This window comes from Carettochelys insculpta, chromosome 2 (genome assembly GCF_033958435.1).
Source record: "Carettochelys insculpta isolate YL-2023 chromosome 2, ASM3395843v1, whole genome shotgun sequence".
Lineage (NCBI taxonomy): Eukaryota > Metazoa > Chordata > Testudines > Carettochelyidae > Carettochelys > Carettochelys insculpta.
In genome coordinates this window covers 5,860,838-5,886,235 of record NC_134138.1, presented here as the reverse complement: position 1 = coordinate 5,886,235, position 25,398 = coordinate 5,860,838, and the positions used below count along the sequence as shown (strand labels likewise).

Below are 25,398 nucleotides of genomic sequence, written 5' to 3'. Positions count from 1 at the left end.
TAATAAACTTCCTATTCTACCTGCTGAGTGAGAGTCACTCCTGCCTGCGGATGGGCAGCAGGGCTTGGGGACCCCTGACCCCCATCACACCCTGAGCCGATCACCCAACCCGCCCAAACCATCACAGCCCCTGACCCCCGCCCCAGCTCCCCCCGTGCTGAAGTGTGGGGGGTGAGGATTTTAGCTTGCATGTGTTTCCTGAAGCTGTGCAGTAACACCAGGTGGGTGCCTCAGTTTCCTTACTCTTCCCGCGGCACAGCAGCAGCGCACAGGGGACACGGGAGCCGCACCAACGTCTCACAATGGACGTTCCTGACCTTTGCTACCCTTGTTCCCCAGGCACCAGGACAAGGGGAGGCAGAGGCGCCCGGCTGGTTTGACTTGGAACGGGGCAGTTGGGACAGACCCAGGACCAGAAAGACTAAGATGAAGGGCAAGGCCCTGGCAGAAGAACTCACCACCAGCGCAAGACACAGCCTGAGTCCAGCGCTGCCACGAATCCTGCACACGACCGCCAAGCGCAGCACCTCGACGCCAGACAAACCCAACCTCCCCTGGCCAGCCGGGGCCGTGCTCTGCCTGGAGCTGGACCGGGTGCTCAGCGCGAGTCCTGCCGGGGGACCGGCAGCAAAGAGCGAGCAGAGACGCCTGTGCAGGGCTCTGGCGCTGGGGATGACCAGCCCTGCAGGGAGTCCCACCCTGAGCCAGCATCCCCAGAGCAGTGATGGGCCAAATGAGGGGCCCTCCTTCACCTCACTGGACATCCGCCTGTGCCCGGGTGCAGCCGTCCCGCTCGGGGAGGGAAGGGGGAGGCGGGGACGGAGCACGAGCAGGCGAGTCGCGGCCCTGGACGTGCTGGGAGGGTCGGGGAGGAGCAGGTCAAGGCAGGGCCCTGGTGCCCCAGGGTGCGAGAGGCGCATGGGGGAGAGGGTGGATGCGGGGGGGGGGGGGCACAGTGGAGCTCCAGGGGGCACATGCCCACCACTGCCCCGGCGTGGGGGGCGTAACAGGGAATTCACTGGGCCTAGCCAGTCCGGAGCTGCCCCTTGGCCCCCCCAGCAATGACCCCCACAACACAGTGATGCCTCCTACGGACGCAGAGCAGCGATCCCCCAGCATAGCAACGCCCCCGCTGTGAAGCAGCTCCGTGCTCTGGGCATGGCCTGCTAACGCCAGGGGCGTGAGCTCACACCCTGAGGGGGCCAGCCGGGGCTGGTGCTTGCTCTGGCTGCGAGCCCAGGGGACTGGACTCAATGACCTCTCAAGGTCCTGTCCAGCCCCCTGAGGGCGCTAATGCCCACACTGCCTGGGCCCAGCACCCCGCATCCCACATGCACGCAGCAGTGAGTCCAGCTCAGTCACCAACAGGATTTATTGCTGCTCCAGGGGCTCCCAGGCACCAGGCACAGGGTGGCCCTGGGCATGAGCTGGGGGAGGGGTACGGCACAGGCTCATTCAGTGGCACTGGGTCCTCGGGTGGGGCAGCTCCCCACTGGGGCAGGCGCTGCACCCAGCCTGGGTCCCGGTGGTGCTGTCTGACCGGCTGCAGCCCCCGGGCAGGGTCGTCACAGGGAGCCCTGGGCCTTGGGGGCACCAGCGTCTTGCAGGGCAAGGGGCTGGCGGGAGGCAGACAAGGCACTACAGGACGTGGGCACAAGGCACTGAGTGGGAGCTGGAGGGCACCTGGCAGCCTGGCACCGTCCCAAGGGCTGGGAACGTGCAGTCAGAGGGGGCCGGGCTGGCCCAGATGGGGTGGGGAAGCAGACTGGGCCGGGGAGCCAGAGGCCTGGACTGGCCAGACTCCAGCAGCCCGGGCGCGAGGCCCCGTGCGCACAGTGTGCGTGAGACGCTGTGCTGAACAGGGCATGGGGGAGCCGAGGGTGCCACTGGAACCCACCCCCAGGTCCCACGGACTGGCAATGCCAGGGCCTGCCCAGACGCCAGGACGCCCCATCCAGCTGCCCAGCCCACCACCCTGGGCTGCTGGAGTTCGGTCCGGCTGCAAGAGGCAGAGGCTGCTGGTGGTGACGTGTCTCCTGCCCTGGCTTCTGCAGCCCTGTGATGGAGTGTCGGGGGACAGGGCACAGCCCTGAGCGCCTGGCCGTGCTCAGGAGCTCTCAGTGATGGCATCCCGGCCCCACTGAGAACCAGCCCCGGTGGGCACTGGAGGGGCTGCCAGGGCAGAGCAGTGGCTTCCCCGCAGGCAACAGGTGGACAGAGGTGGTGGCTGCCCTGGTGGGCTCTGGATGGGCTGGCAGGGTGGCACCGGTGGCTGCCCCAGTGGCACATTAGGAATATTCCTGGGTGAACTTGACATAAAACTGGCTCAGTTTCTTCAGCAGGATCTGGAGCTTCTCCACAGGGGGCAGGATGGTCATTCTGTGGGCAGAGAGATCCCCCTCAGCCCCAGGGCACCAGCAGATCCTGGCCTGCAAGTGCCTAACCCACGAGAGGCCTATGGCATTGGCACGTGCTGGACCAAGAGGAAGTGGGAGAGCCCCTGAGGGGCAAAGGGAGGTGGCTGCGATGTTCCTGGAGGTTTGCAATAAATGTGAAACCATTTCCGGGACCTCTGCATTGAGTTTGCACCAAACCTTGTGCCAGGTGGGCCAAGGGAGGTGTCTAATGGAAGATGGCGATGCCCTGCTTCGGTTCATGCTCTTGTACATCTGTGCCGTGTTTGTCGGTGAAGTTAGAGATACCGGCCCCACGCTGGTCTTAGAAATGTTGAAGGACCAAGGCTCACAGTGGAAGGCGTGGTCTGCTCCCAGCCAGGGAGACGGGCGACACAGAGACTCAGACTTCAGCCCACAGCTCAGGAATGGAGCTGAGAGGAGTCACCTGGGAAACTGCCAAGGAATGTCACAACGCCCCACAGGAGCATGGCCAGGGGACCTGATCAGGTGCTTCGCCATTGCCCACGTGAGCAGGAGCAGAGAACTTCCCTCCACATGGCACAGCTAGAAAGAGGATCTGGGCAGTGGCCAACTTGTCCTGCCCTCAGACCACGGCTCTCAGCCTCCATCTTGGGAGCAGTTTGCAAGAACATGTGAACTAAGCCTGTGTGGACGGCGGGTCCGTCCCTCAGAGAACGTATTTTCAGCTACATTCAACAGAGCATCTTGTGCCCTCAGCTGTAGCATCAATAGCTCTGCCTGACGTAGGTAATGTAACCCCTGCATCAGCTTTTCTCTCTCTCCCTGTTCTTTCTTCTTTATTAATAAGCCTTTAGATTTTGGATTTGAAAGGATCGGCCCAGTGTGCTGGGTTGGGTGGGAGCTGCATACCGGGAACTGTGGCTGCTCCTTTTGGGGGCTGGGGGAATCTGTGTGGATTTGGTGAGACTGGTTTACGAGGGAGCTGCTTTGGGCACAGGAGCTGCTGGAGTCTGTGGGATTTGCTGGTGTAACCGCTGGCCGGCTAGGAAGGCAGCAAAGGGGTTTTTGAGGCTGGCTTCGTTCACCTCTCGGAGGAGAAGCCCCCGACTGGGCTGTAAGTGACCCGGTTTCAAGCCATTGGCCCAGGGTCGGTGGTCTCAGCTGTGCCCGGAAACCTCCTGTACGTTACGGTGGGGGGGGGGGTGGAGAGGTGGGGGCTGGGCATGGTGGGGTGGTGGTGGGGGCTGTCAGGGTCTCTCCCAGCTGTGAGTGCGGCACTGCCAGGCTGTCCCACGGGCGCGGCCGGGGGTCCTCACCTGAAGTGATAGGTGCCCTCGCGCTGCCCGAACCCACTGCCTGGTACCACGCAGATGCCCGTCTCCTCCAGCAGCTGGAGGCAGAAGAACATGTCGGGGGCAAGGCCCCGGGCCTGGGGGAGAACAACAGCTGGGCTGAGGCCACGGGGGTGGGGAGAGAGGCCTGCCCGGTGCTCGGCTCTGCCCTGGTCCTGCTTCCCCCATCCCCACCCCATCGGGCTGCTCCATCCCTGGCTCTCCCTGGTCCTGAACCCTGGCCCTGCGTCTCCCCTACCCCCATGTCTCCCCCACCCCTGCTTCTCCCCTGCCCCACGTCTCCCCTGCCCCTGCGTCTCCCCTGTCCGTGTCTCCCTAGTCCTGCGTCTCCCCTGGCCCTGCTCCCCACCCCACAACTGTTCCATGCCTGGATCTCCCCAGCCCAGCTCCCCCAACGTAGGCTGCTCTGCACCTGGCTCTCACCTGGGCCTCCTGCACAGTCCGGGCTGGGAGCTGGATCCTGGGGAAGGAGTACATGGCACCCTGCACAGGGTTACAGTGGATCCCGGGCACCTGGCTGAAGATCTCCTGGGTCAGCCGGGCTTTGTGGGCCAGGTCACTCAGCACTGCCTGCTTCTCCTGGGAGCCACCAAGAGAGACCCACAGACTGAGGTGGGGGGAGTGGGGCAGGCGCCTGGGAGAGGACCATGGGGCGATGGGGGGGGGGGTGACAGTGGGGCCAGGGCGGGAGCAGGGGGCAGCTGGTGGGCGTGGGGTGAGGTGCCCACGGAACTGGTGCACGGCGGGGGTGTACCTCTGGGAATGTGGCTGGCGGCCAGGATCAGGGCCGTGGTTCCCTCTGCCGGACATACCTGGCTGAAGCGCTTGTAGGAGGGCTCACCAGGCTGGGGCGGGTTCATGACGACGTCCAGCAGCACCTGGCCAGGCACAGGTGGGCACAACCGCACTGACGTCAGCTTGGAGAGCTGCTGCTGCACAGCGGGGTCCATGTTCACCACCTCCATGTACCCACCGCGGAACCCACACCTGGGGCGAAAGGCTGAGATGTAGAGCCTGGCTCCGCCTCCTTCTGGGACCCCTGGGAGTGGGGTCTGGCTCCGCCTCCTTTGGGAACCGATGGGAGCGGGGCCTGGCTCCTCCTCCTTTGGAGACCACTGCAGGTGGAGCCAGCTGACCCCTTCCCTCAGGGACTGCTAGGGGCACAGCCTGGTGCACCTCCCTTGGGGACCCCGGGGCAGGCCTGGGCTCTCCTCTCCCCTGGTGGATTATTGATTTGCTACCCCATAAGTACCCTATGATTATCACAGAATCCCAGGGCTGGAAGAGACCTCAGGAGGTCATTGAGTCCAGCCCCCTGCCCACAGCAGGACCAACTCCCACGAAGTCATCACAGCCAGGACCTTCTCAAGCTGGGACTTAAAAACCTCAAGGGATGGAGAATCCACCACCCTCTAGGCAACGCATTCCAGTGCTTCACCACCCTCCTGGGGATGTAGTTTTCCCTTATATTCAACCTACACCTCACCCTGTAACTTCAGACCATTACTCCTTGTTCTGCCATCTGACACCACTGAGAACAGTTTCTCACCCTCCTCTCTAGAGCTCCCCTTCAGGAAGCTGAAGGCTGCTATTAAATCACCCCTCAGTCTTCTCTTCTGTAAACTAAACAAGCCCAAATCCCTCAGCCTCTGCTCATAGGTCTTGTGCTCCAGCCCCTGAATCATTTTTGTCGCTGTCTGCTGGACCCGCTCCAGCAAATCCCCATCCTTTCTATACTGGGGGGCCCAGAACTGGACGTAATATTCCAGATGTACCTCACCAGTGCCGAGTAGAGGGAATGATAACTTCTCTAGATCTGCTGGAAATGCTGCTCCTAATGCACCCCACTATGCCGTTAGCCTTCTTGGCTACAAGGGCCACTGTTAGCTCATATCCAGCCTCTAATCCACAGGTCCCTTCCTGCTGCACTGCTACTGAGCCAGTCGGTCCCCAGCCTCTAGCAGTGGTTGGGATTCTTCCATCCCAAGGGCAGGACTCTGCTCTTGTTCTTGCTGAGCATCATCTGATTTCTTTTGGCCCAGTCCTCTGCTGTATCCCAGCCTCGACCCTCACTGCCCCTCACCGCCCCAGTCAGACTGCCCTGAGGGGAGCCGCACAAGCCTAAGCAGCTGCTTCGGATGTCGGGGGGAAGGGGGCCTGCCAGTTCCCTGCTCTGGCCAGCATCCAGGACTACTGACAGACATCCCTCTGGCCGCCTCCCTGGCCTGAGGCCAGGCTGGGGGTGGGCTTGGGACTACTGCCCCACGTTTCACTGCTGCTGGGGTTTATCACCTCTCAGGGGCACAGCACCACAGGGTGCCCCCAGGGCTTTCCAGGCCACCATATTCCGCCTGCGCCCCGGGATGGCAGCCCTACGATGCAGGGCAGCACACACTCACTCGCCCATGAAGCCCTTGGAGATGGAGTGGAAGGAGGCCAGCTCCACCACCGTGGAGTACGGGGGGCCCAGCTCGAAAAGGACCTTCTTGAAGGAGTGGAACTCAGAGCCCTCGGCATAGACGTTGTCCTGATAGACCTGCGGGGTGGGGACAAGGGGGTCAGGGCTTCCACCAGCCCCACAGCTGTGCCATGGGCCGGGCCAGGGTGGCCAACGCTGGGCCTGTCCTGGCGCCACCAGGAGGTGAAGCTGAATCTTTACGTAGGTGGCTGTCATGTGACAAAACCCCCAGGAGTACGTCCAATGCTACAGGCCATGCCAGAGCCACCACCCACCTGCCACGGGGAACCTACAGCCACACCAGGGCCACCACCCACCTGCCACGGGGAACCTACAGCCACACCAGGGCCACCACCCACCTGCCACTGGGAACCTACAGTCACACCAGAGCCACCGCCCACCTGCCATGGGGAACCTACAGCCACACCGGGGCCACCGCCCACCTGCCACGGGGAACCTACAGCCACGCCAGGGCCACCGCCCACCTGCCACCGGGAACCTACAGCCACGCCAGGGCCACCGCCCACCTGCCACCGGGAACCTACAGCCACGCCAGGGCCACCGCCCACCTGCCACCGGGAACCTACAGCCACACCAGGGCCACCACCCACCTGCCACCGGGAACCTACAGCCACACTGGCTCCACTGGAGCGGGTGCCAGGCCAGCTCCCCCAGAGACGAGCTCCTCCACAGGTAGCCGCTCCCTGGCCAGGCAGCCCGGCAGTGGGGCAGCTGGGCTGGGAGCCAGCCCTGGCCCTCACCTCGTCGGCCATCAGGAAGAGCTGCTCCTCCCACGCAAACTTGATGACGTCCTCAATGCATTTCCGGCTCTGGACCTGGCCTGTGGGCACGGGACAAGCCCATTAGGAGGGCCCTGGGAGGCCCTGCACCAGCCTGCCCCTTATGTGCCCCTCAGCCACCCCCAGCACTGGGGGACAATGCCAGACAGGGCCCCACACCAGCCCAAACTTCCCGCCCCTGCCTCTTGCCCCCCAGCCCCTCACAAGAGGGGGGGCACCATGCAGGGCAGGGGCTGGGCTGTCCTCACCCTTGCCCTGTGCTGCCTGGGTGGCACTGGTCCCCTCCTCACCCCTTGGGAAGTCCCCAGTGCCAGTGCCCCCTTAACTCTGCCCACCCATGGGTCCCCAGCTGCTGGCTCAGGGTCACTCCCAGGTCACTGCTGGGAACCAAGGCAAGGGGAGGGTGACAGGCTCAAGGCTACAGTTCTGACTGTGCTGGGATAGAACCCAGGAGTCCTGGCACCCCCCTGCCCGGCTGTAACCCCCAGCACACGCTGACCCTCGGCTGCCACTCAGCCTTGGCCATCTGGCTCTGGCTTACAGGGCCCAGCCCCATGCCCAGTCCTACGCCTGCTGAGGCTGAATGAAGCTTGTTAACGGAGTCATGTAAGGAGGGGAGGGCTGGGAACAGAGGCTGCCCTGGCATCTCTGGGGATTTCTGGTGTCCCATTCCCTGCCCCACGGAGCCAGCCAGTCCCTGCCCTGGGGCTGGACGGGAGCCGGCAGCCCCTGGAGCAGAGGCCCCGTCCCACCCCCCCACCCCAGCCAGTCGTGCCCGCGCGGGTACCGGTGGGGTTCCCGGGGTTGATGACGCACAGCACGCGGGGCTGGCAGTGCCAGTGAGCCTGGCCCAGCGCCCGCCGCAGCTCCCCGACGTCCAGCGCCCAGCAGCGCTCCTCGTCCAGGTAGTAGTTGACCTGCACGGCGTTGAGCTCGGCGATGGCGGCGGAGTACAGCGGGTACTGGGGGATGGGGATCAGCACCCCCGTCCGCGACCGGCCCTCCCCCGACACCAGCAGCTTCAGCATGGTCTGCCAAGGGGGGGCGGGGTCAGGGCCCTCCTGTGGGGGCAGCGGGGCCCTGGGGTGCCCTGGGCAGCGGCCACTGGGCCCCATCACGCACCCTGGAGCGCCCGCTGGGCACGGGGAAGGGTGGGCCCAGGTGTCGGTCCCACAGCGCCCCTTGGGGAGGTACCTCCCCTCTGCCCCCCTCCCCCCACGCACCTCTGCCCCCCTCCCCTGTGCCTCTCTGCCCCCTCCCCCCAAGCACCACTGCCCCCTCCCCCCGTGCCTCTCTGCCCCACCTCACCCCCAACCCCTCCCCCCATGCATCTCTGCCCCACTCCCCTGTGCCTCTCTGCCCCCTCCCCCCAAGCACCACTGCACCCCTCCCCCGTGCCTCTCTGCCCCCTCCCCCCAAGCACCACTGCACCCCTCCCCCGTGCCTCTCTGCCCCCTCCCCTCATGCACCACTGCCCCCTCCCCCGTGCCTCTCTGCCCCACCTCACCCCCAACCCCTCCCCCCATGCACCGCCGCCCCCTCCCCCGTGCCTCTCTGCCCCACCTCACCCCCGACCCCTCTCCCCACGCACCTCTGCCCCCTCCCCCGTGCCTCTATGGCCCCTCCCCCCACACACCACTGCCCCCCTCCCCGTGCCTCTCTGCCCCCTCCCCCCATGCACCACTGCCCCCTCCCCCCGTGCCTCTCTGCCCCACCTCACCCCCAACCCCTCCCCCCATGCACCGCCGCCCCCTCCCCCGTGCCTCTCTGCCCCACCTCACCCCCAACCCCTCCCCCCACGCACCTCTGCCCCCCTCCCCGTGCCTCTATGCCCCACCTCTCCGACCCCTCCCCCCACCCCTCTGACCCCCACCCCCCTGCTCCCTCCCCACACACACCTCTATCCCCCTCCCCCCAGCCCCCTCCCCCGTGCCCCTCTGCCCACCCCCCTGCCCAGCCTGCGCTCCCAGCAGGCAGTCTGCCACGACTGTGCCAGGCACTGCACAACGGCCCTTTGTGAGGCTGTCCGAGTGCCCAGGCAACGCTGGCAGGGGAGCCGGCCCGGGCCCACTGGGCAGAGCCAACGGGGGGGGCCAGCCCCAGAACGGGGGGCAGGGGAGGGGGCTGCAGGCACACCAGGCAGCAGAGCGAGGGGCCCTTCCCGGGCATGGGACACCGAGCTTTCTGCAACAGGAGAGAGATGAGCCACCCCCGTGGGAGCAGCCAGCCCTGTCCTGCCCCGCACAGCTCTGCCGGTGCCCCACAGCCCTGCCCCACAGCCCCTGCCACCCAGCCCTGCCCCCCACAGCTCTGCCGGTGCCCCACAGCCCTGCCCCACAGCCCCTGCCACCCAGCCCTGCCCCCCACAGCTCTGCCGGTGCCCCACAGCCCTGCCCCACAGCCCCTGCCACCCAGCCCTGCCCCACAGCCCTGCCGGTGCCCCACAGCCCTGCCCCACAGCCCCTGCCACCCAGCCCTGCCCCCCACAGCTCTGCCGGTGCCCCACAGCCCTGCCCCACAGCCCCTGCCACCCAGCCCTGCCCCCCACAGCTCTGCCGGTGTCCCACAGCCCTGCCCCACAGCCCCTGCCACCCAGCCCTGCCCCGCACAGCTCTGCCGGTGTCCCACAGCCCTGCCCCACAGCCCCTGCCACCCAGCCCTGCCCCCCACAGCTCTGCCGGTGCCCCACAGCCCTGCCCCACAGCCCCTGCCACCCAGCCCTGCCCCACAGCTCTGCCAGTGCCCCACAGCCCTGCCCCACAGCCCCTGCCACCCAGCCCTGCCCCACACAGCTCTGCCGGTGCCCCACAGCTCTGCCGGTGTCCCACAGCCCTGCCCCACAGCCCCTGCCACCCAGCCCTGCCCCACAGCTCTGCCGGTGCCCCACAGCCCTGCCCCACAGCCCCTGCCACCCAGCCCTGCCCCACACAGCTCTGCCGGTGTCCCACAGCCCTGCCCCACAGCCCCTGCCACCCAGCCCTGCCCCACACAGCTCTGCCGGTGTCCCACAGCCCTGCCCCACAGCCCCTGCCACCCAGCCCTGCCCCACACAGCTCTGCCGGTGCCCCACAGCCCTGCCCCACAGCCCCTGCCACCCAGCCCTGCCCCCCACAGCTCTGCCAGTGCCCCACAGCCCTGCCCCACAGCCCCTGCCAGCCCTGCCCTGCCCTACTCCCCACAGCTCTGCCGGTGCCCCACAGCCCTGCCCCACAGCCCCTGCCACCCAGCCCTGCCCCCCACAGCTCTGCCAGTGCCCCACAGCCCTGCCCCACAGCCCCTGCCACCCAGCCCTGCCCCCCACAGCTCTGCCAGTGCCCCACAGCCCTGCCCCACAGCCCCTGCCAGCCAGCCCTGCCCCCCCACAGCTCTGCCAGTGCCCCACAGCCCTGCCCCACAGCCCCTGCCAGCCCTGCCCTGCCCTACCCCCCACAGCTCTGCCGGTGCCCCTCACTCCTGATCCACAAGCCTGGTCCCTCCCCAGACCCAGCGCGACTGATGCGCCTGTTGCTGGGGAGGAGCTGGGACACATACCATGACGGCATCGCTGGCACCCGTGGACAGGTAGATGTTGGCGGGGTTGGCGGGGATGCCCCTGTCCCGCCTCTCGATGTACCGCACCACGTCCTGGCGGATCAGCTCGATGCCGGAACTGACCGAGTAGGCACCTGGCGGGAGAGGGACCCAGCTAGCGGCGGGGGAGCTGGGGCCGATGGGCTCAGGGGGGCAAAGCAGGGAGCTGCCATCAGGATCTGGCTGCCCCAGGGGGTTAGTGCTGGGGGAGAGAGTCAGGTCCGCAGGGACGGCTTGTTCACTCAGCCCCGGCCAGCCTGCAGGGGCCCTCGGGGCGGATTCGGGGCCCTCGGGGTGGGAATTCAGGGCTTCTTGGGGGCTGGGGGATTCAGGGACCCCTCAGCGGGGATTCAGGAGCCTTTGGTGGCTGGGGGACTCAGGGGCCCTTGGCAGCTGGGGGATTCAGGGGTCCTTGGGGGGGGATTCAGGGCCCCTCAGCGGCTGGGGGACTCAGGGGCCCCTCTGGGGGGATTCAGGGGCCCTTGGGGGGGATTCAGGGCCCCTCGGCAGCTGGGGGACTCAGGGGCCCCTCGGGGGGGGGAATTCAGGGGCCCAGCCTGAGCTCCAGCCTCACCTCACCCAGTCGCTCACACTGGTTTTAGCGTGTGGCACCCTGGGCTGCAGCAGCCCAGTGAGCAGCCCTGCCCCCTCAGCCCCAGGCTGCCCTGCGTGGGCACCGTGTGCCCGGAGCCCCCTGCCACGCTCGTGACATAGCCCTGCCGTGGTCACTGGGGCCCATGGGAGGCTGTGGCTGGGTGAGAAGGGGCTGTACCCCGGGCCAGGCCAGGGCAGGGCAAGGGGGGGGGAGCAGCGGGGATCCAGGGTGCTCACCGACACTCTGCCCCCCGCACGCGGCCAGCAGCCTGCGCGCTCTCTGCTTGGCGTCCTCGGGGAAGAGGGGCTCGTCCAGCAGCTCAGGGCAGAGGCAGAGGGCGCTGACCTGCGGACACAGAGCCTCTGGATCGTGCCACGCTACAGCCTGGGGCCTGCTCGGGCGGCCCAGCCCAGGAGCCCACCCTGCCCTGCCCCACAGCCCCCCGTGGGACAGAGCCAGCTCAGCGAAGGGCCGTCTCGGCACCTAGCTGTGCCCAGTTACCAGCTCCTGCAGCGGTGAGTTCCCCAGGCTCCTGAGCCCTTTCACTGCCCGCCCCTCCATGCCCAGCCTGGGCACCTTGCCCCTTGCTCCACGCTGATGGCTTAGCAGCGCTGGCCAATCGTTAGAGTAGAGCAGCTGTGTGCCAGGACGCCTCATATCTATTGCCGGCTCTACAACGGGCCCTTGCGCAATCTCAGAGACATCCATAGCCGCCCCGTGCCTCGGTTTCCCCCCGCAGAAAGACCTGGGTGATTAGCTGTACAGACAGGCCTGATACCCCAACCCCCACCCCTGGCAGGGCCTCTTCCCAGCTCCCTGCCAACCCCCACCCCCCAGAGCTGCAGGGGCCCAGACTGAGATTGCCCCCCCGCCCCTCCCCCCCAGCCTGGCCAGCAACGGGAGGTGGCAGGGCCCGGCGGTACCTGGCGCAGGAAGGTGATGGGGCGCTGGCCCATGGCGTGAGCATCGCCGATGTTAGCTTTAATCACCTCTGTGAAAGGCTTCTTCACACCCTGCAGGGGAGCGGGGAGGGTAACGGAGCCCACCTGGAAAAGCTGCAACTGCCGGGGGCGGGGGGCTGCTTCCCCCACTGCCGGCACCCAGAGGGGCAAGGACCCCCTCTGGCTCCCCATCCTGCAGCACAGAGCCCCCCACTGAGCCCCTGCAGCATAGCGCCCCCTACTGACCCCCCATCCTGCAGCACAGCACCCCTACTGAGCCCCCCCACAGCACAGCGCCCCCCACTGAGCCCCCATCCTGCAGCACAGTGCCCCCAAGTGACCCCCCCACAGCATAGCGCCCCCTACTGACCCCCCATCCTGCAGCACAGCGCCCCCCACTGACACCCTGCAGCACAGCCCCCCCTCGGCTCCACGCCGCGGCCTTGGTGTCCCCAGGGGCAGTGGTTGCAGGGGGCGTTCGCTCCCCACTGCCCAGCAAGCGGCACTCAGCGCAGGGCTGGGACTGAGACTCCCGGCTGGCCCCTGCCTGTCATGCCCTCTGTGCCGCCCTCCAGATGCCCCACAGCCAGCACGCACCACCCCCCGCCCCGGTCGGGGCTGGAGCTGAGCTCACAGCCGCTGCCCTGCAAGTGCCGGTGCCCTGGCAGCCGGCAATCCTGCCCTGTGGGTGGAGCTGGGGCGGCACAGGCCCGGCTGGGGGAATTCCCGCCTCACCGCAAGCCAGGAGCGCCGCCGGGGGCACCAGGCATCAACTGGGGAAATGCAGTGACTCAGCAGCTGCTGCTGCCGACTACCCCACCCCTGGGACTTCGACCTGCTCCTGCCTGGCCTGGCCTGTGCGGGGAACCCACCGTGCCAGCCCTGCCCAGGGCACACGCAGCCCAGCGCCAACACGCCGGTGCTGCTCTTCAGGGCCCGACGGCCAGGGCAGCACCGGCCCAGGCGGGCCACACGGGGCCAAGGCGGGGGTGGGACCTGGCAGGAGGAAAGCAGAGCAGGCACCGTGCCAGGGCAGCTGTTTGCCGACACGCCGGTGCGAGAACGCTGCCCCCTGCCAGCAGCCGTGAGAGCCCAGCCCCCGGCAGTGCCCCCGGCAGATGGCTCAGGGCTTGGCTCCCTGGTGCCCCAGCACTGTTAAGGCTGTGACCCTGCCCGGGCCCTGCCAGAGCTCTGCCCTCTGCCCCAGTGCAGCGGTGGGGGGAAGCCACAGCTGCATCAGCCCCGCTCTGCAGCCCCGGCGTCTGTGCCTCCCAAGGGGCGCCGGCCCCGCCACCCGGCCGAGGTGCAGACGAGGAAGGATGTTGCTGTCAGGTCCCATCGGCCCGGACGCTGCAGGGCCAGGGGCTCGGGGGTCGGAGCTCCGCAGGGGGCGAGGAATTTGCTCTCCCACCGGCCGGGGCCCAGCCAGTGAGACGCCAGGCACACAGGAGGGGCAGCACAGCCTCACCGCAGCCCTGCGGCTCTGGGGCTGCCACAGCCTCCCCGGGGCAGGGACGGGAGTAGGGGAGGAGCCAATTGCCAGCCACAGACGGGTCCAGGCCCTCGCTGGCTCTGTCCCTCGTCGGGCTCCCATCACGCACCCGCCCACCGCAGGCCAGGGGAGCAGCTCCCGCCATGAGCCCGGGGCCAGGGGAATCCCAGGCGGGCTGCTGGGAGGACCCCGTCCAGCCCTGAATTCGGGGAAGAGAACCGTGCCTGGGCTAAGCCTATGCCCCACACGCCAAGGGGGCTGGCCTGGCCTCAGGTGGGGCCGACTGACCTAGCCCTTCTATGCCACCCTCTGCCCAGTACTGCCCCCAGGCCCAGGCGCCCCCATGGTCAGGGGAAGATGGCCAGGCTGCCTCCCCGCCACTCTCCCTGCAGCGGGGCCCTCGGGACTGAGCCCAGGGGCCGGGTGGTGCGAGTGTGCGCGGAGTGAAGGTGGGGGGCCTGGGAGGGGGGCACCGCAGTACGGATGTGCCGTGTGCTGAGCCAGCTGGACTCAGCCCAGGGCAGGGATGAGGGGCCGTCTGGGGACCCTGGAGTGGTTGATGGGAGGCTGGCAGCAAGACAGGCTCCTTTGGGAGGGGCAGCCAGAGCGGGCGGGAAGGTGGCACCATGCCACCTGGAGCCAGCCTGGGAAGCAGAACCTGCAGGGCTGGGGAACCCTCCCTGCCAGAGGCCGGCTTCCCCTGCCAGCTAGGGTGAGCTCAGCCTCTCCTCCCGGGCAGTGCACAGCAAGCAGCAGTCACTGGGCAGGGGCAGGGACGCACAGTCAGACCCCATTGCCTTCTGCATGGACTTGGCACTGTGTGTCATAGCCCCTGTACTGCTCACAGCTCAGGGAGATTCTCCCTTAGCCCAAGCAACTGGGCCGAGACCTTTGGAGCAAGAGGATACATGCCCTGCTGCAGCCCTGGCTGGGTTATTGCTGGTATCTGTGCCAGCAGCTGTGGGTGGGCTACCCTGGAGCACTAAATGTCCACAGGCCCTCTGAGCGTAGGTTGGTTTTGCAGCTACAGAGTTTGGCAATGGCAGAGAAGATACCCACAAGCTGGTGCCTCTTCTGTTCCCAGCCCTGTGCCCAGTGCCCCTTTACCCCCTGTGCCCAGCCAGGAGCTGCCGGCCTCTGCCAGCCCTGCAAAACTGCATTAGGCCAGGCTGACTGGCTGGACTCACTGCAGCTGGGTCTCGAGTCCTGTGCCAGGGTGAATGAGGGGTTCAAGCCCCAAACCTGGGGCCTCAGGGCAACTGCCAGCCTCCACCAGCCCAGCCAGTGCCAGGCATGGGCAGGAGGAGCCCCGAGCTGGCTGCTCTTGCTGGCGTGTGGTGTGGGTGACTGGCCATCTCTGGCAAGGCCACACGGGGTCTGCCCAGCCTGTGACTCGCCCACTCATTGACCCTCAGGTAATGCCCCAGCGCCCGCTGAACCATGCACATCACTGCACCCAGCTCGCGTGCCAGGCCAGTGGGCTGCAGCCTGGCACAGAGAGCGCCTTGCTGAGCCCCCTGCCTGCACAGAGCTGCCCCTGGAGCAGGGCCTCACCCCAGCTGGCCTGGGAGCGCCCAGCCCTGGTGTGAAAGGACAGCGAGCGACTGCCCAGGATGGAGGAGAGGGGATAAGTGAGGCAGGGCAGCGGGATCGGGTCCCAGCCAGGTAACGGAGCCGGGCCAGGGAGACAGCTGGGGCCAGGGGTGCAGCGTGCGAACCCTGACCCTGGCACACCCCCTGGGCGGGGGCGTGACCAGAGCACCAGACACACTGCCAGATGAGGAGATGGCCCCCGCGGCAAGGCCTAGGGTCTGGACCCACCTGGAACTGGCAATGCCCTCCCCCACTGCAGGAGAGGCTGTGCCGGCCCCAGAGCTCTGGGCCTGCAAGTGTGGCCCGTATCTCCCCTCCTGCACGCCTGGAGTGTCACCCGGCCACAGGCAGCGCTGAGCCCTGAGGCGGGAGAGGGAATTCCCCTCCCCTGGCAGAGCTGGGCCCCTGCACCCCCATATGGCCCTGCAGCGTCCTGGCCTGGCTGAGCTAGTCCCAGCAGTCAGAGTCCCTGTGCTGCAGGGTGGGTGGGGCTCAGCAGGGGGCGCTCTCCCCTGGCAGCCAGTGCTGACTCCTGTGGGGCACCAGGGGGCGCAGTGCTGCAGGGTGGGTGGGGCTCAGCAGGGGGCGCTCTCCCCTGGCAGCCAGTGCTGACTCCTGTGGGGCACCAGGGGGCGCAGTGCTGCAGGGTGGGCGGGGCTCAGCAGGGGGCGCTCTCCCCTGGCAGCCAGTGCTGACTCCAGTGGGGCACCAGGGGGCGCAGTGCTGCAGGGTGGGTGGGGCTCAGCAGGGGGCGCTCTCCCCTGGCAGCCAGTGCTGACTCCTGTGGGGCACCAGGGGGTGCAGTGCTGCAGGGTGGGCGGGGCTCAGCAGGGGGCGCTCTCCCCTGGCAGCCAGTGCTGACTCCAGTGGGGCACCAGGGGGCGCAGTGCTGCAGGGTGGGTGGGGCTCAGCAGGGGGCGCTCTCCCCTGGCAGCCAGTGCTGACTCCAGTGGGGCACCAGGGGGCGCAGTGCTGCAGGGTGGGCGGGGCTCAGCAGGGGGCGCTCTCCCCTGGCAGCCAGTGCTGACTCCTGTGGGGCACCAGGGGGCGCAGTGCTGCAGGGTGGGCAGGGCTCAGCAGGGGGCGCTCTCCCTTGACCACTCACAGGCTTTTTGCCCCACTGCAGGACAGGGACCCAGAGGGGCCACCTTCGCACCCTGTGCTCCCCTTGCCCTTCCTAAGGTCTGGCAGGGGCTTCCGGGCTGCAGCCCTAGCAAACCTGAACTCCGGAATCACAGGCAGCTCCCGCCCTCCCTCCGCAGTCCCTCAAGGACTTCCCTCCTGGCCTGCTGCCCAGCCTGCCTGCACACGGCCCCTTCCCACCCCAGAGGTGGCTGCATTTCTCCAGTGCTGACGAGATCCCCGTGACTACACCTAGTGTCTGCCCAGGGTTCCAGGACAGGGACAGGACGCGTGACTAATTGTTCCACCCCCCTGCCCCCGTCGTTCATATCACAGGGAACTCCCCAGTGTTTGCTCCCGACCTTGTACTTCCCAGCACCCAGTGGAGTAATTGGCAGCTGGTGCCCGCCTGCCCTCAGCCTGTTACACACAGTGCCAGGGACAGGCTGACAAAGGAGCCTGGCTCTGTGCTCGCAGCAGAACGCAGGGCCCAGGCCCAAGAGATGCTTGAAAGGAGCTGGGGGTTGACTTGCTCAGACTGGACCCAGGGAGCGGGTGTAGGGGGCAGGGGAACCGAGCACTGGGGGGCCAGAGAGCACAGTGGTGCTCATGTTCTGGGACACAGGAGGCAGGGAGGGTTCCCACGCAGCGGGGGGACACGGGGGCAGGGGGCCCATGCACTGGGGGAATGGGGGGCAGAGGGGGCACAGTGTCCATGCAGTGGGGCAGGGGCCATGCACCGGGGGAACAGAGGGCAGAGGGGGCAGGGCCCACGCAGCAGGGGAACACAGAGCACTGTGCCCATGCGCCGGCGGGGGGCAGGGTGCCCCTGCTCCACTTGCTAAGGGGCCCATTGGCCCTGTCGAGGGAGCCTGCCCACGGGGGGGCCGGTGGAGGGGCTCTGACTCCTCCAGGGTCACTCTGGCAGTGCCCCGCTGTGCTTGGCACTGTCCCAGCCGGGTCCCTGACCCAAGGGGCTCTCAGCACCGGGCACTGCAGAGCGATGGGGGGGAGTGGCGGCTCTGCCCCTTACCTGCTTCAGCTCCTCCTCCAGCACCAGCGCGCGGGTCAGGATGGGGCCCCGCACCGCGTACTCCACCTTCTTCACGCAGGGGTTCATGGAGGCCAGGCTCAGCACCTTGTCCCGCAGCCCGTTCTCTGCCATCGCGGCCGGCTGGGTCCGGGCTCTGCAGGGCGAGAGGGGGCGAGAGCTGAGAGCCGGGGAGCGCTGGGGGGCGCGAGGGGGCGCCCGGCGGAGAGCCGCCCCGCAGCCTGCAGCGCCTTCATGTGCCGGGGCAGCGGGGCCGGGGGTGCAAGGGGGCGCCACGGGGTGCAGGGGATTGCAGGGGGCTGGGGGCACAGGGAGGCGCTGTGGAGTGCAGGGGGGCCGGGGGCGCGGGGGGTGCGGGGGGCGCTGCGGGGTGCAGCGGGGCTGGGGGCGCGGGATGCAGGGGGGCGCCGCGGGGTGCAGGGGGCCGGGGATGCAGGGGGGCACCGCGGGGCGCCGCGGGGTGCAGGGGGCGCTTCGGGGTGCAGGGGGCCGGGGATGCAGGGGGGCACCGCGGGGTGCAGCGGGGCCGGGAGCGCGGGGTGCAGGGGGGCGCCTCGGGGTGCAGGGGGCCGAGGGGAGCGGGCGGCAGGTGTCCCGGGGCTGCCGCGGGAGGCTCCCGCCGCTGGCGGCGAAGGAAGGAAACTGACCTGACACTGACCAGGGTCCTTCCCCGCCCCCGGCTCCGGCTCCGGCTCCGGCGGCTCCTGCCTGGTCTCGCCCCCCCCCCCGTGCGACCCCGCGGGGGAAGGCGCCTCCCGGTGTCCAGGCGCCGGGCTGGGGCGAAGCAGCGCCCGGCCCCGCCGCCCTTTAGTAGCGGCCAGAGGGGCGGGGGCGGGGGCGGCCGGAGGGGAGGGGAGGGGAGGGGAGGGGAAGCGGCCCTGGGAGCTGGGCCCCCTTAGCTCCGTGGCAGCGAGTCCGGCCCTTCCCCCCGCCCCCCCGCCAGCCTCCAGGAGGGGAACGGGACGTCTTCTCCCCCTCCCCCCATCCTGCGCTGGGGGGCGGGGCGGGGCTGCACGGCTGGTGGTGGGCGCCTGCCAGGGCAGCCCCTGCTCCTGGGCTGCTCCAGACACAGCCAATGGGGCAGGACGCCGGAGGCCTCTGCCTCTCGTCGGCGGCTGGCACGGCTGGCACGGCGCCACCGCTCAGAACAGGGACCAGAGTCCCAGCCACCGGGCTCCTGCCCCTGGAGCGGACGGAGAATCACCACTAGTTGCAGACAGTACAGGGCCTAGGACACGCAGTCAAGTGGCTCTGATTCCGTCCAGCGGAGGGGCACTCTGGAGGAGGCATTTCTGCCAGCTCTGGCACGTGCCCGGCGACAACTGTGGGGCTGCCCAAAGGGCGGGGGAAGAAGGCTCCTGGCACCAGAACCTGCTCAGGAGGCAGCAGATTGCCAGGGGTAGGCGGGACGCCAGGCAGAGCGGCTGCCCCTCCTCTGCAGACAGCCCAGGTAATTGTGCCCCACGGATATTGGGTTCCGGGCACGTCTGAACGGAGCAAAGCAAGACTGCCTCTGCCCCCAGCGCAGCAAAGCCGGGGAACAGGTTCTCGGAGCGCGCCAGCCCCCAGAGTGCAAAGAGCCTTGCAGAACAGGCTGGGGCTGGCCGGCTGCCAGGCGCCTCTGCTCACCCTACAGCCCACATGGGAGACCTGCTCTGAGGCAGGGCCCATCACAAGCCCAGGGGGGTGCTTAGGGGTGCTGTGCTGCAGGGCGAGCGACTCTGCGCCAGGGGTCGGGGTGGCAATTCGTCACCCATCTGGGCCTTTCCTGGGTGATCCAACAGCCTTGGGCCCCCACCCAGGCTGGGGAGAGGGTGAGGGCGGATTCCCTGCTCCCCTCAGCCTTTGGCAGTGCAGAGAACTGTGGGGCAAAATGACCCTCAAAATAAGACCTGCCTCCTCGGTCGTCGCAGGCTTCCTGCCCAGCAGCAGGGATTGAAAACCAGGATCCTTCTGCCACCACGCCTGGATCACTTGGCGTAAAGGAGACTCTCCCTTAGCTGCAGCAGTATAGAGCTTATGAAACACACTCGAGCAGGTCAGATGATCTGCCTAGGATCTTACATGGGCCCCCACCAGGGACAAGGATGACACAGACCCACCAACCACAGGGCCCACTCTGTGGGAACTGCCTGAGACAGGCACATGGTTCACGGCCCCACTCTGCCCCTGAACACTGGAGAGGGGAAGGGATTCACCCAGGGACAAACAGTGAGACAGTGGCAGAGCTGTAGCCCCAGTGCATTCTGTTACCCTAACAACACTCCTACGGGTGCCATCAGGAACATGCGGCAAGGCACCCAGCCTCCTGCTCGCCCCTGAGGCTGGCTGCCCATTCTCCCCAGCCTCAGGATCTCACGTCCCTGAGCTTCGTTCTCAGTGGGTGAAACAACTCAAGCAGCCTGAGTCGGGCAGCAGCCTGGTCTCCCGGGATGGGCTGGGACTGGAAACCCGAACACCTGGGTTCCATCCCTGACCTGTAGCATGAGCTTGGCAGAGTGGCACAATTCTCTTTGTGCCTCAGTTTCTCCTTTTGTAAACAGGGGGTTTGTAGCTGTGACCCCCCCTCCCAGGACCTGCTGCCATCTTGCACACGGAGGCTCAGCTTGCCCTGCCCTGACAGCTCTGCTTCTTGGGGTAGAGGCGAATCTCCATGATGTGCCAGCAGTATGGTGCATCTGGCACACAGCAGAGCGGTTTGTGACTGTGCTCACCCACTGAGGCGATGGGCTCTGAGCCCCTCTGGGAGAGGAGAGAGGCACGTTTGCAGTGTGCGATGGTTTCCAGCTCATCCATGCAGCCCAGTAATGATCCTGGAGCTTTCCAGTTAAGGGCGGAAGCCTTTAAAGCATTTCAGAAATGAATCGAGAGCCCGGGGAGCGGAAAGCCTAGAACAGGGACCCGCTGAGAACTCCTCACTCACACTGGCACTGCCCAACCCTGAGCCTGGGCAACAAGGTGGGTTCTTCCAAGCCAGCCAGAGGGCCCAGGCTCAGCCTGTGTGTCTGACCCAGGGCGACAGGTGCTCAGCCCTGCTCAGATCCCCCATTACCGCTTCAGATGACTGCAGGGCCACCTGAAGAACAGCACCCAGCTGTGGGTGTGGAGACACCCAATGTCCTGCGAGCCCCCCGGGGAGGCCGCTGCTCCCTAGACTAGGGTGATGGAAGCAGAGTCTGGGGGATGCCGAGGCTATGGCAGAATGGCTTTGCCTGCCCTCAGGCGTGGCACCTTCTCACCACGGGTGCAGCAGCTGGGGCAGAGGGCCCAGGGCACTGTCCTTGGCAAGCACAGGGGCAGGGAGGGCTGCAGGCAATGGGGCAAGCTGAGCCCAGCCGGGAAGAGAGTGATTGGTTTCACTTTTGCCCCGGCCTGGCGGCAGGGGCGGGTTTGACTGGAGGAGGTGGCGCAACCGGGGACAGAGGAGCCGGAGTTGTCAGCTGAGCCTGCTGAGCTGGAAACCATTGGAACCGGCTCTTCGGCACCTGGGGTGAGTGGCACAAGGGTCCCGCCCCTTTGCTGGTGGCTGTGCCGGGCGGGGGCAGCCTCCCTGCTCAGCCAGCAGCAAACAGGCTGGGCACCTGCAGCCTCCGAGAGCTCTGGGGTTCCATCTCTGGCTGGGTCGGGCCCAGGGAAAGCATGTGGCGCCCGGCAGCCGGGGTGGGCCCTGCTGTGTCCCCGCAGCCCTGAGCGGGTGCTTGGCAGGCCGTGACCATCAGGAGCAACAAGCCCTTCTCTGCCAGTCCTGAGACTTGCTGGGGTGCCTGCCTTTGCAAGCTGCATGGATGGCTCTGCCCCCACCACCATTGAAATCGGCCACTTCTGGGGTGGAGCAGGGCAGCCGCCAGCCTGGCAGTTGGGCAGGGCGGGCAGCGCAATCCCACAGCCGTGTGAAGCTCTGCTGGGGTCCTGGGGGGCTGCTCTGGCTCCAAGGCCCTGACCCCAAGGGGTGCTGCGGTGAAGGGACTCAGTAGGGGGCGCTCCCCTCACAGTCCAGCCGTTGCAAGCGCTGGAGCTGGTGGGCTTTGGCTCCGGCCCTGGGGAAACCTCCATAACATCTCCCCTCCAAGAACTTCCGTGCACCAGACACATGCAAATGTCACAGTCCCCTTGGGAGAACAAGACAGGCCCCACCCCCAGTGGGGAAACTGAGACTCAGAGCGAGGCTGTGACTTGCCCAAGGTCACCCAGGGAGCCAAGGGCAGAGAGAGGACCAGTTCCTGGCATCCTGCAGGGCTCCAGGGAAACCTGCTGTGGCCAGGGCCCGGAAGGCCAAGCTCTGGGGCAGGAGAACGTCTCTTCCGCTGTAGTTCCTCCAGTCTGGAGCAGCCTGTAACCCCCTCACCCAGCGCCCCCTCTGCTCCTCCAGCTCAGGGTTCAGGGCCACGTCTTTCTTGGACTCCAGCTCTGCCAGGCAAACGCCTTCCCCTCTGCAGCTGAGCTGCCTGGAGCAGCCTCTGTGCAGTCTCTGGCCTGTTCTCATCTCCCTTCTCCCAACCGTCCCCTGGCAGCTGTTTAGCCCAGCGAAGGGGCATGGGTGGGGGGTGTCTCTGGGTCTTCCCAGGAGGCTGGTGGGTGGGTGAAAGCAGGCAGCTCCAGCAGGCCTAAGGCTGGCAGCAGGTAAGACTGGCTGAGCACCAAGTGGCTTCCCCGTTAGCCGTGGCGAGGTCTCTGCAGCACAGGGGCAAGGGAGCCACCCCGGGAGCCAGGGTGAGGAGGAGGACTCCCAGCAGGAGTCGTGTGCTCAATACACTGGGTTACAAACCCCGACCCGCAAGAGATGCTGCAGCCGCTGCTGGGCTGGCACACACTGGCTCCCCCCGCCAGCAGGAACGTCCCAGAGCGCCCCAGGAGAGGGAAGGAAGAAGGATCCTGCCTCCAGCTGAAATCGAGGGGGCACCGCAGGATCATGGCTGCTGGGCCAGGCCAGGACACGGGGTAACGGCTGCACCCCACAAACGTACCCTGGGGTCGTTACTGGCCACCGCGTCGGCAGCAGCACCTGCAGCACGGCGCCCCCTGGTGCCACTCTGGGGTATTGGGGCCAGCATTGCCTCCTGGGGAGAGCGCCCCCTACTGAGCTCCCCAGCACAACCTGCAGCACGGCGCCCCCTGGTGCCACTCTGGGGTATTGGGGCCAGCATTGCCTCCTGGGGAGAGCGCCCCCTACTGAGCTCCCCAGCACAACCTGCAGCACAGCGCCCCCTGGTGCCACTCTGGGGTATTGGGGCCAGCATTGCCTCCTGGGGAGAGCGCCCCCTACTGAGCTCCCCAGCACACTCTACAGCACGGCGCCCCCTTTGCTGCCCTAGGGCATCAGGGCCAGCCCCAGTCTGGCCCTCACATGTTTGTTGCTGGGAATCTCTTACCATCGGCACCAGTTCCCCTGCCGCGTGCACAGGCGGCCAGTGAGGTCGCTGGTTCGAGCCCAGCCGGGGGTAGAGAGCCTGAGCCTTGCTCCCAGCACGTGGCTCCTGGGGGTCTCAGCCGGACCCCTCCTGGCCCTGCAGCTCTCGCGGGGGCCGGTGCATGTCCTTGGGGGCAGCGCGGGTTCCTGCACAGAGCTGCAGCGCTCATGGCCACTGTCCAGTCCCTGAGGATCAGCCAGGTGGCCGGGAGCAGCTGAGCTGGTTGAGGCCAAGGGGGGCAGGAGCTGCCCGCCGGCCCTATGGACACTGTGCAGTGAGTTCCCTCCCTACAGCTCCGGGGGTCAGCAGCTCCCAACAGCCCCAGCAGCTCAGGGTTGGCACCGCTGGCAGCTAGGGCTTGGCTCACGGCCCCCTGGTTGCTCTGGCCAGGCCAAGGCACCAGCCCTAGAGCAGGGCAGGGGTGTCCCCATGCCGGAGGCCCCATAGGCAGGGGTGTGCCCAAGCCAGGGGCCACCGGACCCCACATCTCTGCCCCCAGCGGGAGCTGCCAGGCCGGGGAGGTGTCCCTCTGGTTCCTGGGCTGGAAGAGTTAAAGGAGTGGCACCTGCAGCTCCCTGCGGACACACCCACCCAGCCCTGGCTCCCATTATCTGCCAATGACAGCTGAGCCAGAGGCTGTGCCGGCTTGGTGGGACCTGATAGGCCGCATCAGGGCGGCTGGGGCCCGCCTGCCTTGGGCCTCCTGCCAGGCCTGCAGGTCCCTGCCCCAACTTCTCAGTCGCCAGCTGGTGAGGCTCCAGGTCATTATCACGCCATCAATCCCAGGGCCTCCTCTGACCTCCCCTGGCTCCAAGTAAACAGAGCCCCCTCGCCACACTCAACTGATGAAATCACTGGTAATGACGCTGCCCGGGTGACGTGACACGGCGGGGACAGAACTAGCACAGAGGCCATGGCCGGGGCATGGGGCAGGGCCCAGAGCTGCAGCTGGACACGCAGGGCCGTGTTCTCTGGAAGCTGGGTGCGTGGGTGGGCGGCCGGCCAGGAGAGCGTCACATGCCGCCCGCCGGATGAGCAGAGCACCCGCCCGCACGGGTGGTGCATGTCTGCACATGGCTCAGTGCAGAGGACAAAATGTATTCCACACCAGGCTGAGAAAAGTGCCTGGCGCTGCAGAGAGCGAGTGTGGGGGAGAGGGGTCCGGGCGCAGCACCCAGCACTGCAGTGAGGACAGAGCTAGCACTGCCCCGACCAAGCCCTTGGCTCCCAGCTCGGGCAGGCGTTTGCAGTGGGACCTGGTGGCATTTGGCCAGGGGGATCTAGGACTCCAGACCCAGAGGGCTCCAGTCCCATGGACCCCTCCGACCCCCCCGTTCCCCAGGGGCTGGCCCGGTGGTACCGGCCTCCAGTGACAGAGCTGAGCCGCCCACCACGTTTCTGTGATCTCTGGAAGGGCACCTCGCGTGGGCGCCAGCAGCCAGGCAAGCGAGCCAGAACTGGGGCTGGGGGGCACTGAGCTGCAGGGGGCACAGTGGGGCGCTGCTATTGCATTAACAGCAGCATTGCCAGCAGAGCCAGGGAAGTGGCAATCCCCCTCTACCTGGCGCCGGGGAAGCCGCCTGTGGAGCTGGGCCCCCAGCGCAGGGAGGATGTGGCCGCACTGGAGAAAGTCCAGCGGAGGGGAATGAAGTGACCGGGGTGGGGGGGGGCTGGGCCGCACAACCTCTGAGGAGCGGCTGTGGGCTCTGGCCTGCCTGTGTCTGCGGAAGGGAACGTGAGGAGGGATTTGATAGCCAGAAGGGGGATTCCAAGGGGAAGGAGCTGGGCTGTTCTCAGCGCTGACATATGACCAAACCAGGAGCAACAGGCTCATGTTGCAGAGGGGGAGGTGAAGGTTGGATATTAGGAAAAACTACGTCCCCAGGCGGGTGGTGAAGCACTGGAATGCGTTGCTGAGACGGGTGGTGGATTCTCCATCCCTGGAGGTCTTTAAGTCCCGGCTTGACACAGCCCTGGCTGGGATGATTTCATTGGGGGTTGATCCTGCTTTGGGCAAGGGGCCGGACTCGATGACCTCCTGAGGGCCCTGCCAGCCGTAATCTGCTGCGATTCTGCTAGAACATGGGGAATTGGCGCTGTGAGGGTCTGTCCAGCCAGGCTCGGCCCAGGAGCTGGGGGGCCAGTACACAGGGCCCTGGAAGGGGCCCCCAGGTGGCCCTTCAGAAGCAGTGGGATGAAGCTGAGACCAGGAACATGCCCTGTGGCCCACGTCCCGGTGGAATGAAGGAGACGTGCCAGTTGGTCTCACCCCACAGCTGTGCTGCAGGAGAGCAGCCCAGCCTGGACCACCTCCTCACCAGCCAGTGGCACCTGCTGCCCGGCCCTGGTAGCTGCCCTAGCTTGGGCACCCATGCAAGCTGCAGTTCCACCTGGCAGAGACCCTGTGGGCTGGGCTGGAGCAGGTCCATGGGAGCTGTGCCCTCGGAGGCAGGTTGGGAGGGTGCTACTGCCCCGTGTCCTGCCCCCTCTGAGCAGGGTGCAGGGAGCACTGGGTGGTGGCAGGGGGCACCCGGTTCCGGCTGTCACTAACCTCGAGGGGGGTGAGCTTTCCTCGGCTGCCGGGGCTCCTGCCCTGCAGCACACGCTCCCCGAGCGCCGGCAGGAGCAGAGCTGTGGG

The 25,398-nt window shown here is 67.2% G+C and overlaps 1 protein-coding gene across 3 annotated transcripts; it reads right to left on the bottom strand.

Annotated features, from left to right (window-relative positions):
- Window positions 1-1,360: 1,360 nt before the first annotated feature.
- GPT (glutamic--pyruvic transaminase) lies at window positions 1,361-25,398 on the bottom strand. Of its 3 annotated transcripts, none has more exons than XM_074985573.1 (12): window positions 25,312-25,398; window positions 17,335-17,488; window positions 12,077-12,166; window positions 11,390-11,498; window positions 10,520-10,653; window positions 7,776-8,019; window positions 6,950-7,029; window positions 6,130-6,266; window positions 4,543-4,717; window positions 4,154-4,309; window positions 3,695-3,807; window positions 1,361-2,379 (listed from the first exon to the last, which is right to left on the bottom strand). In XM_074985573.1, the coding sequence occupies exons 2-12, from the start codon at window positions 17,464-17,466 to the stop codon at window positions 2,289-2,291; spliced, it is 1,461 nt and encodes a 486-aa protein (XP_074841674.1). In that variant the 5' UTR covers window positions 17,467-17,488; window positions 25,312-25,398; the 3' UTR covers window positions 1,361-2,288. The 3 variants fall into 3 exon arrangements, with proteins under 3 accessions (XP_074841674.1, XP_074841675.1, XP_074841676.1); XM_074985574.1 differs by lacking the exon at window positions 25,312-25,398 and adding an exon at window positions 18,000-18,121; XM_074985575.1 differs by lacking the exon at window positions 4,154-4,309.

What these genes read in the sequence shown, in the direction of transcription:
- GPT (XM_074985573.1), bottom strand. Translation starts at nt 17,466, where the DNA reads ATGGCAGAGAACGGGCTGCGGGACAAGGTGCTGAGCCTGGCCTCCATG. An exon ending in CAACCCCGGGAACCCCACCG is followed by an intron (nt 7,030 to 7,775) that starts GTACCCGCGCGG and finishes CCGTGCCCACAG; the next exon opens with GCCAGGTCCAGAGCCGGAAA. An exon ending in CCTACAAGCGCTTCAGCCAG is followed by an intron (nt 4,310 to 4,542) that starts GTATGTCCGGCA and finishes GGTGGCTCCCAG; the next exon opens with GAGAAGCAGGCAGTGCTGAG.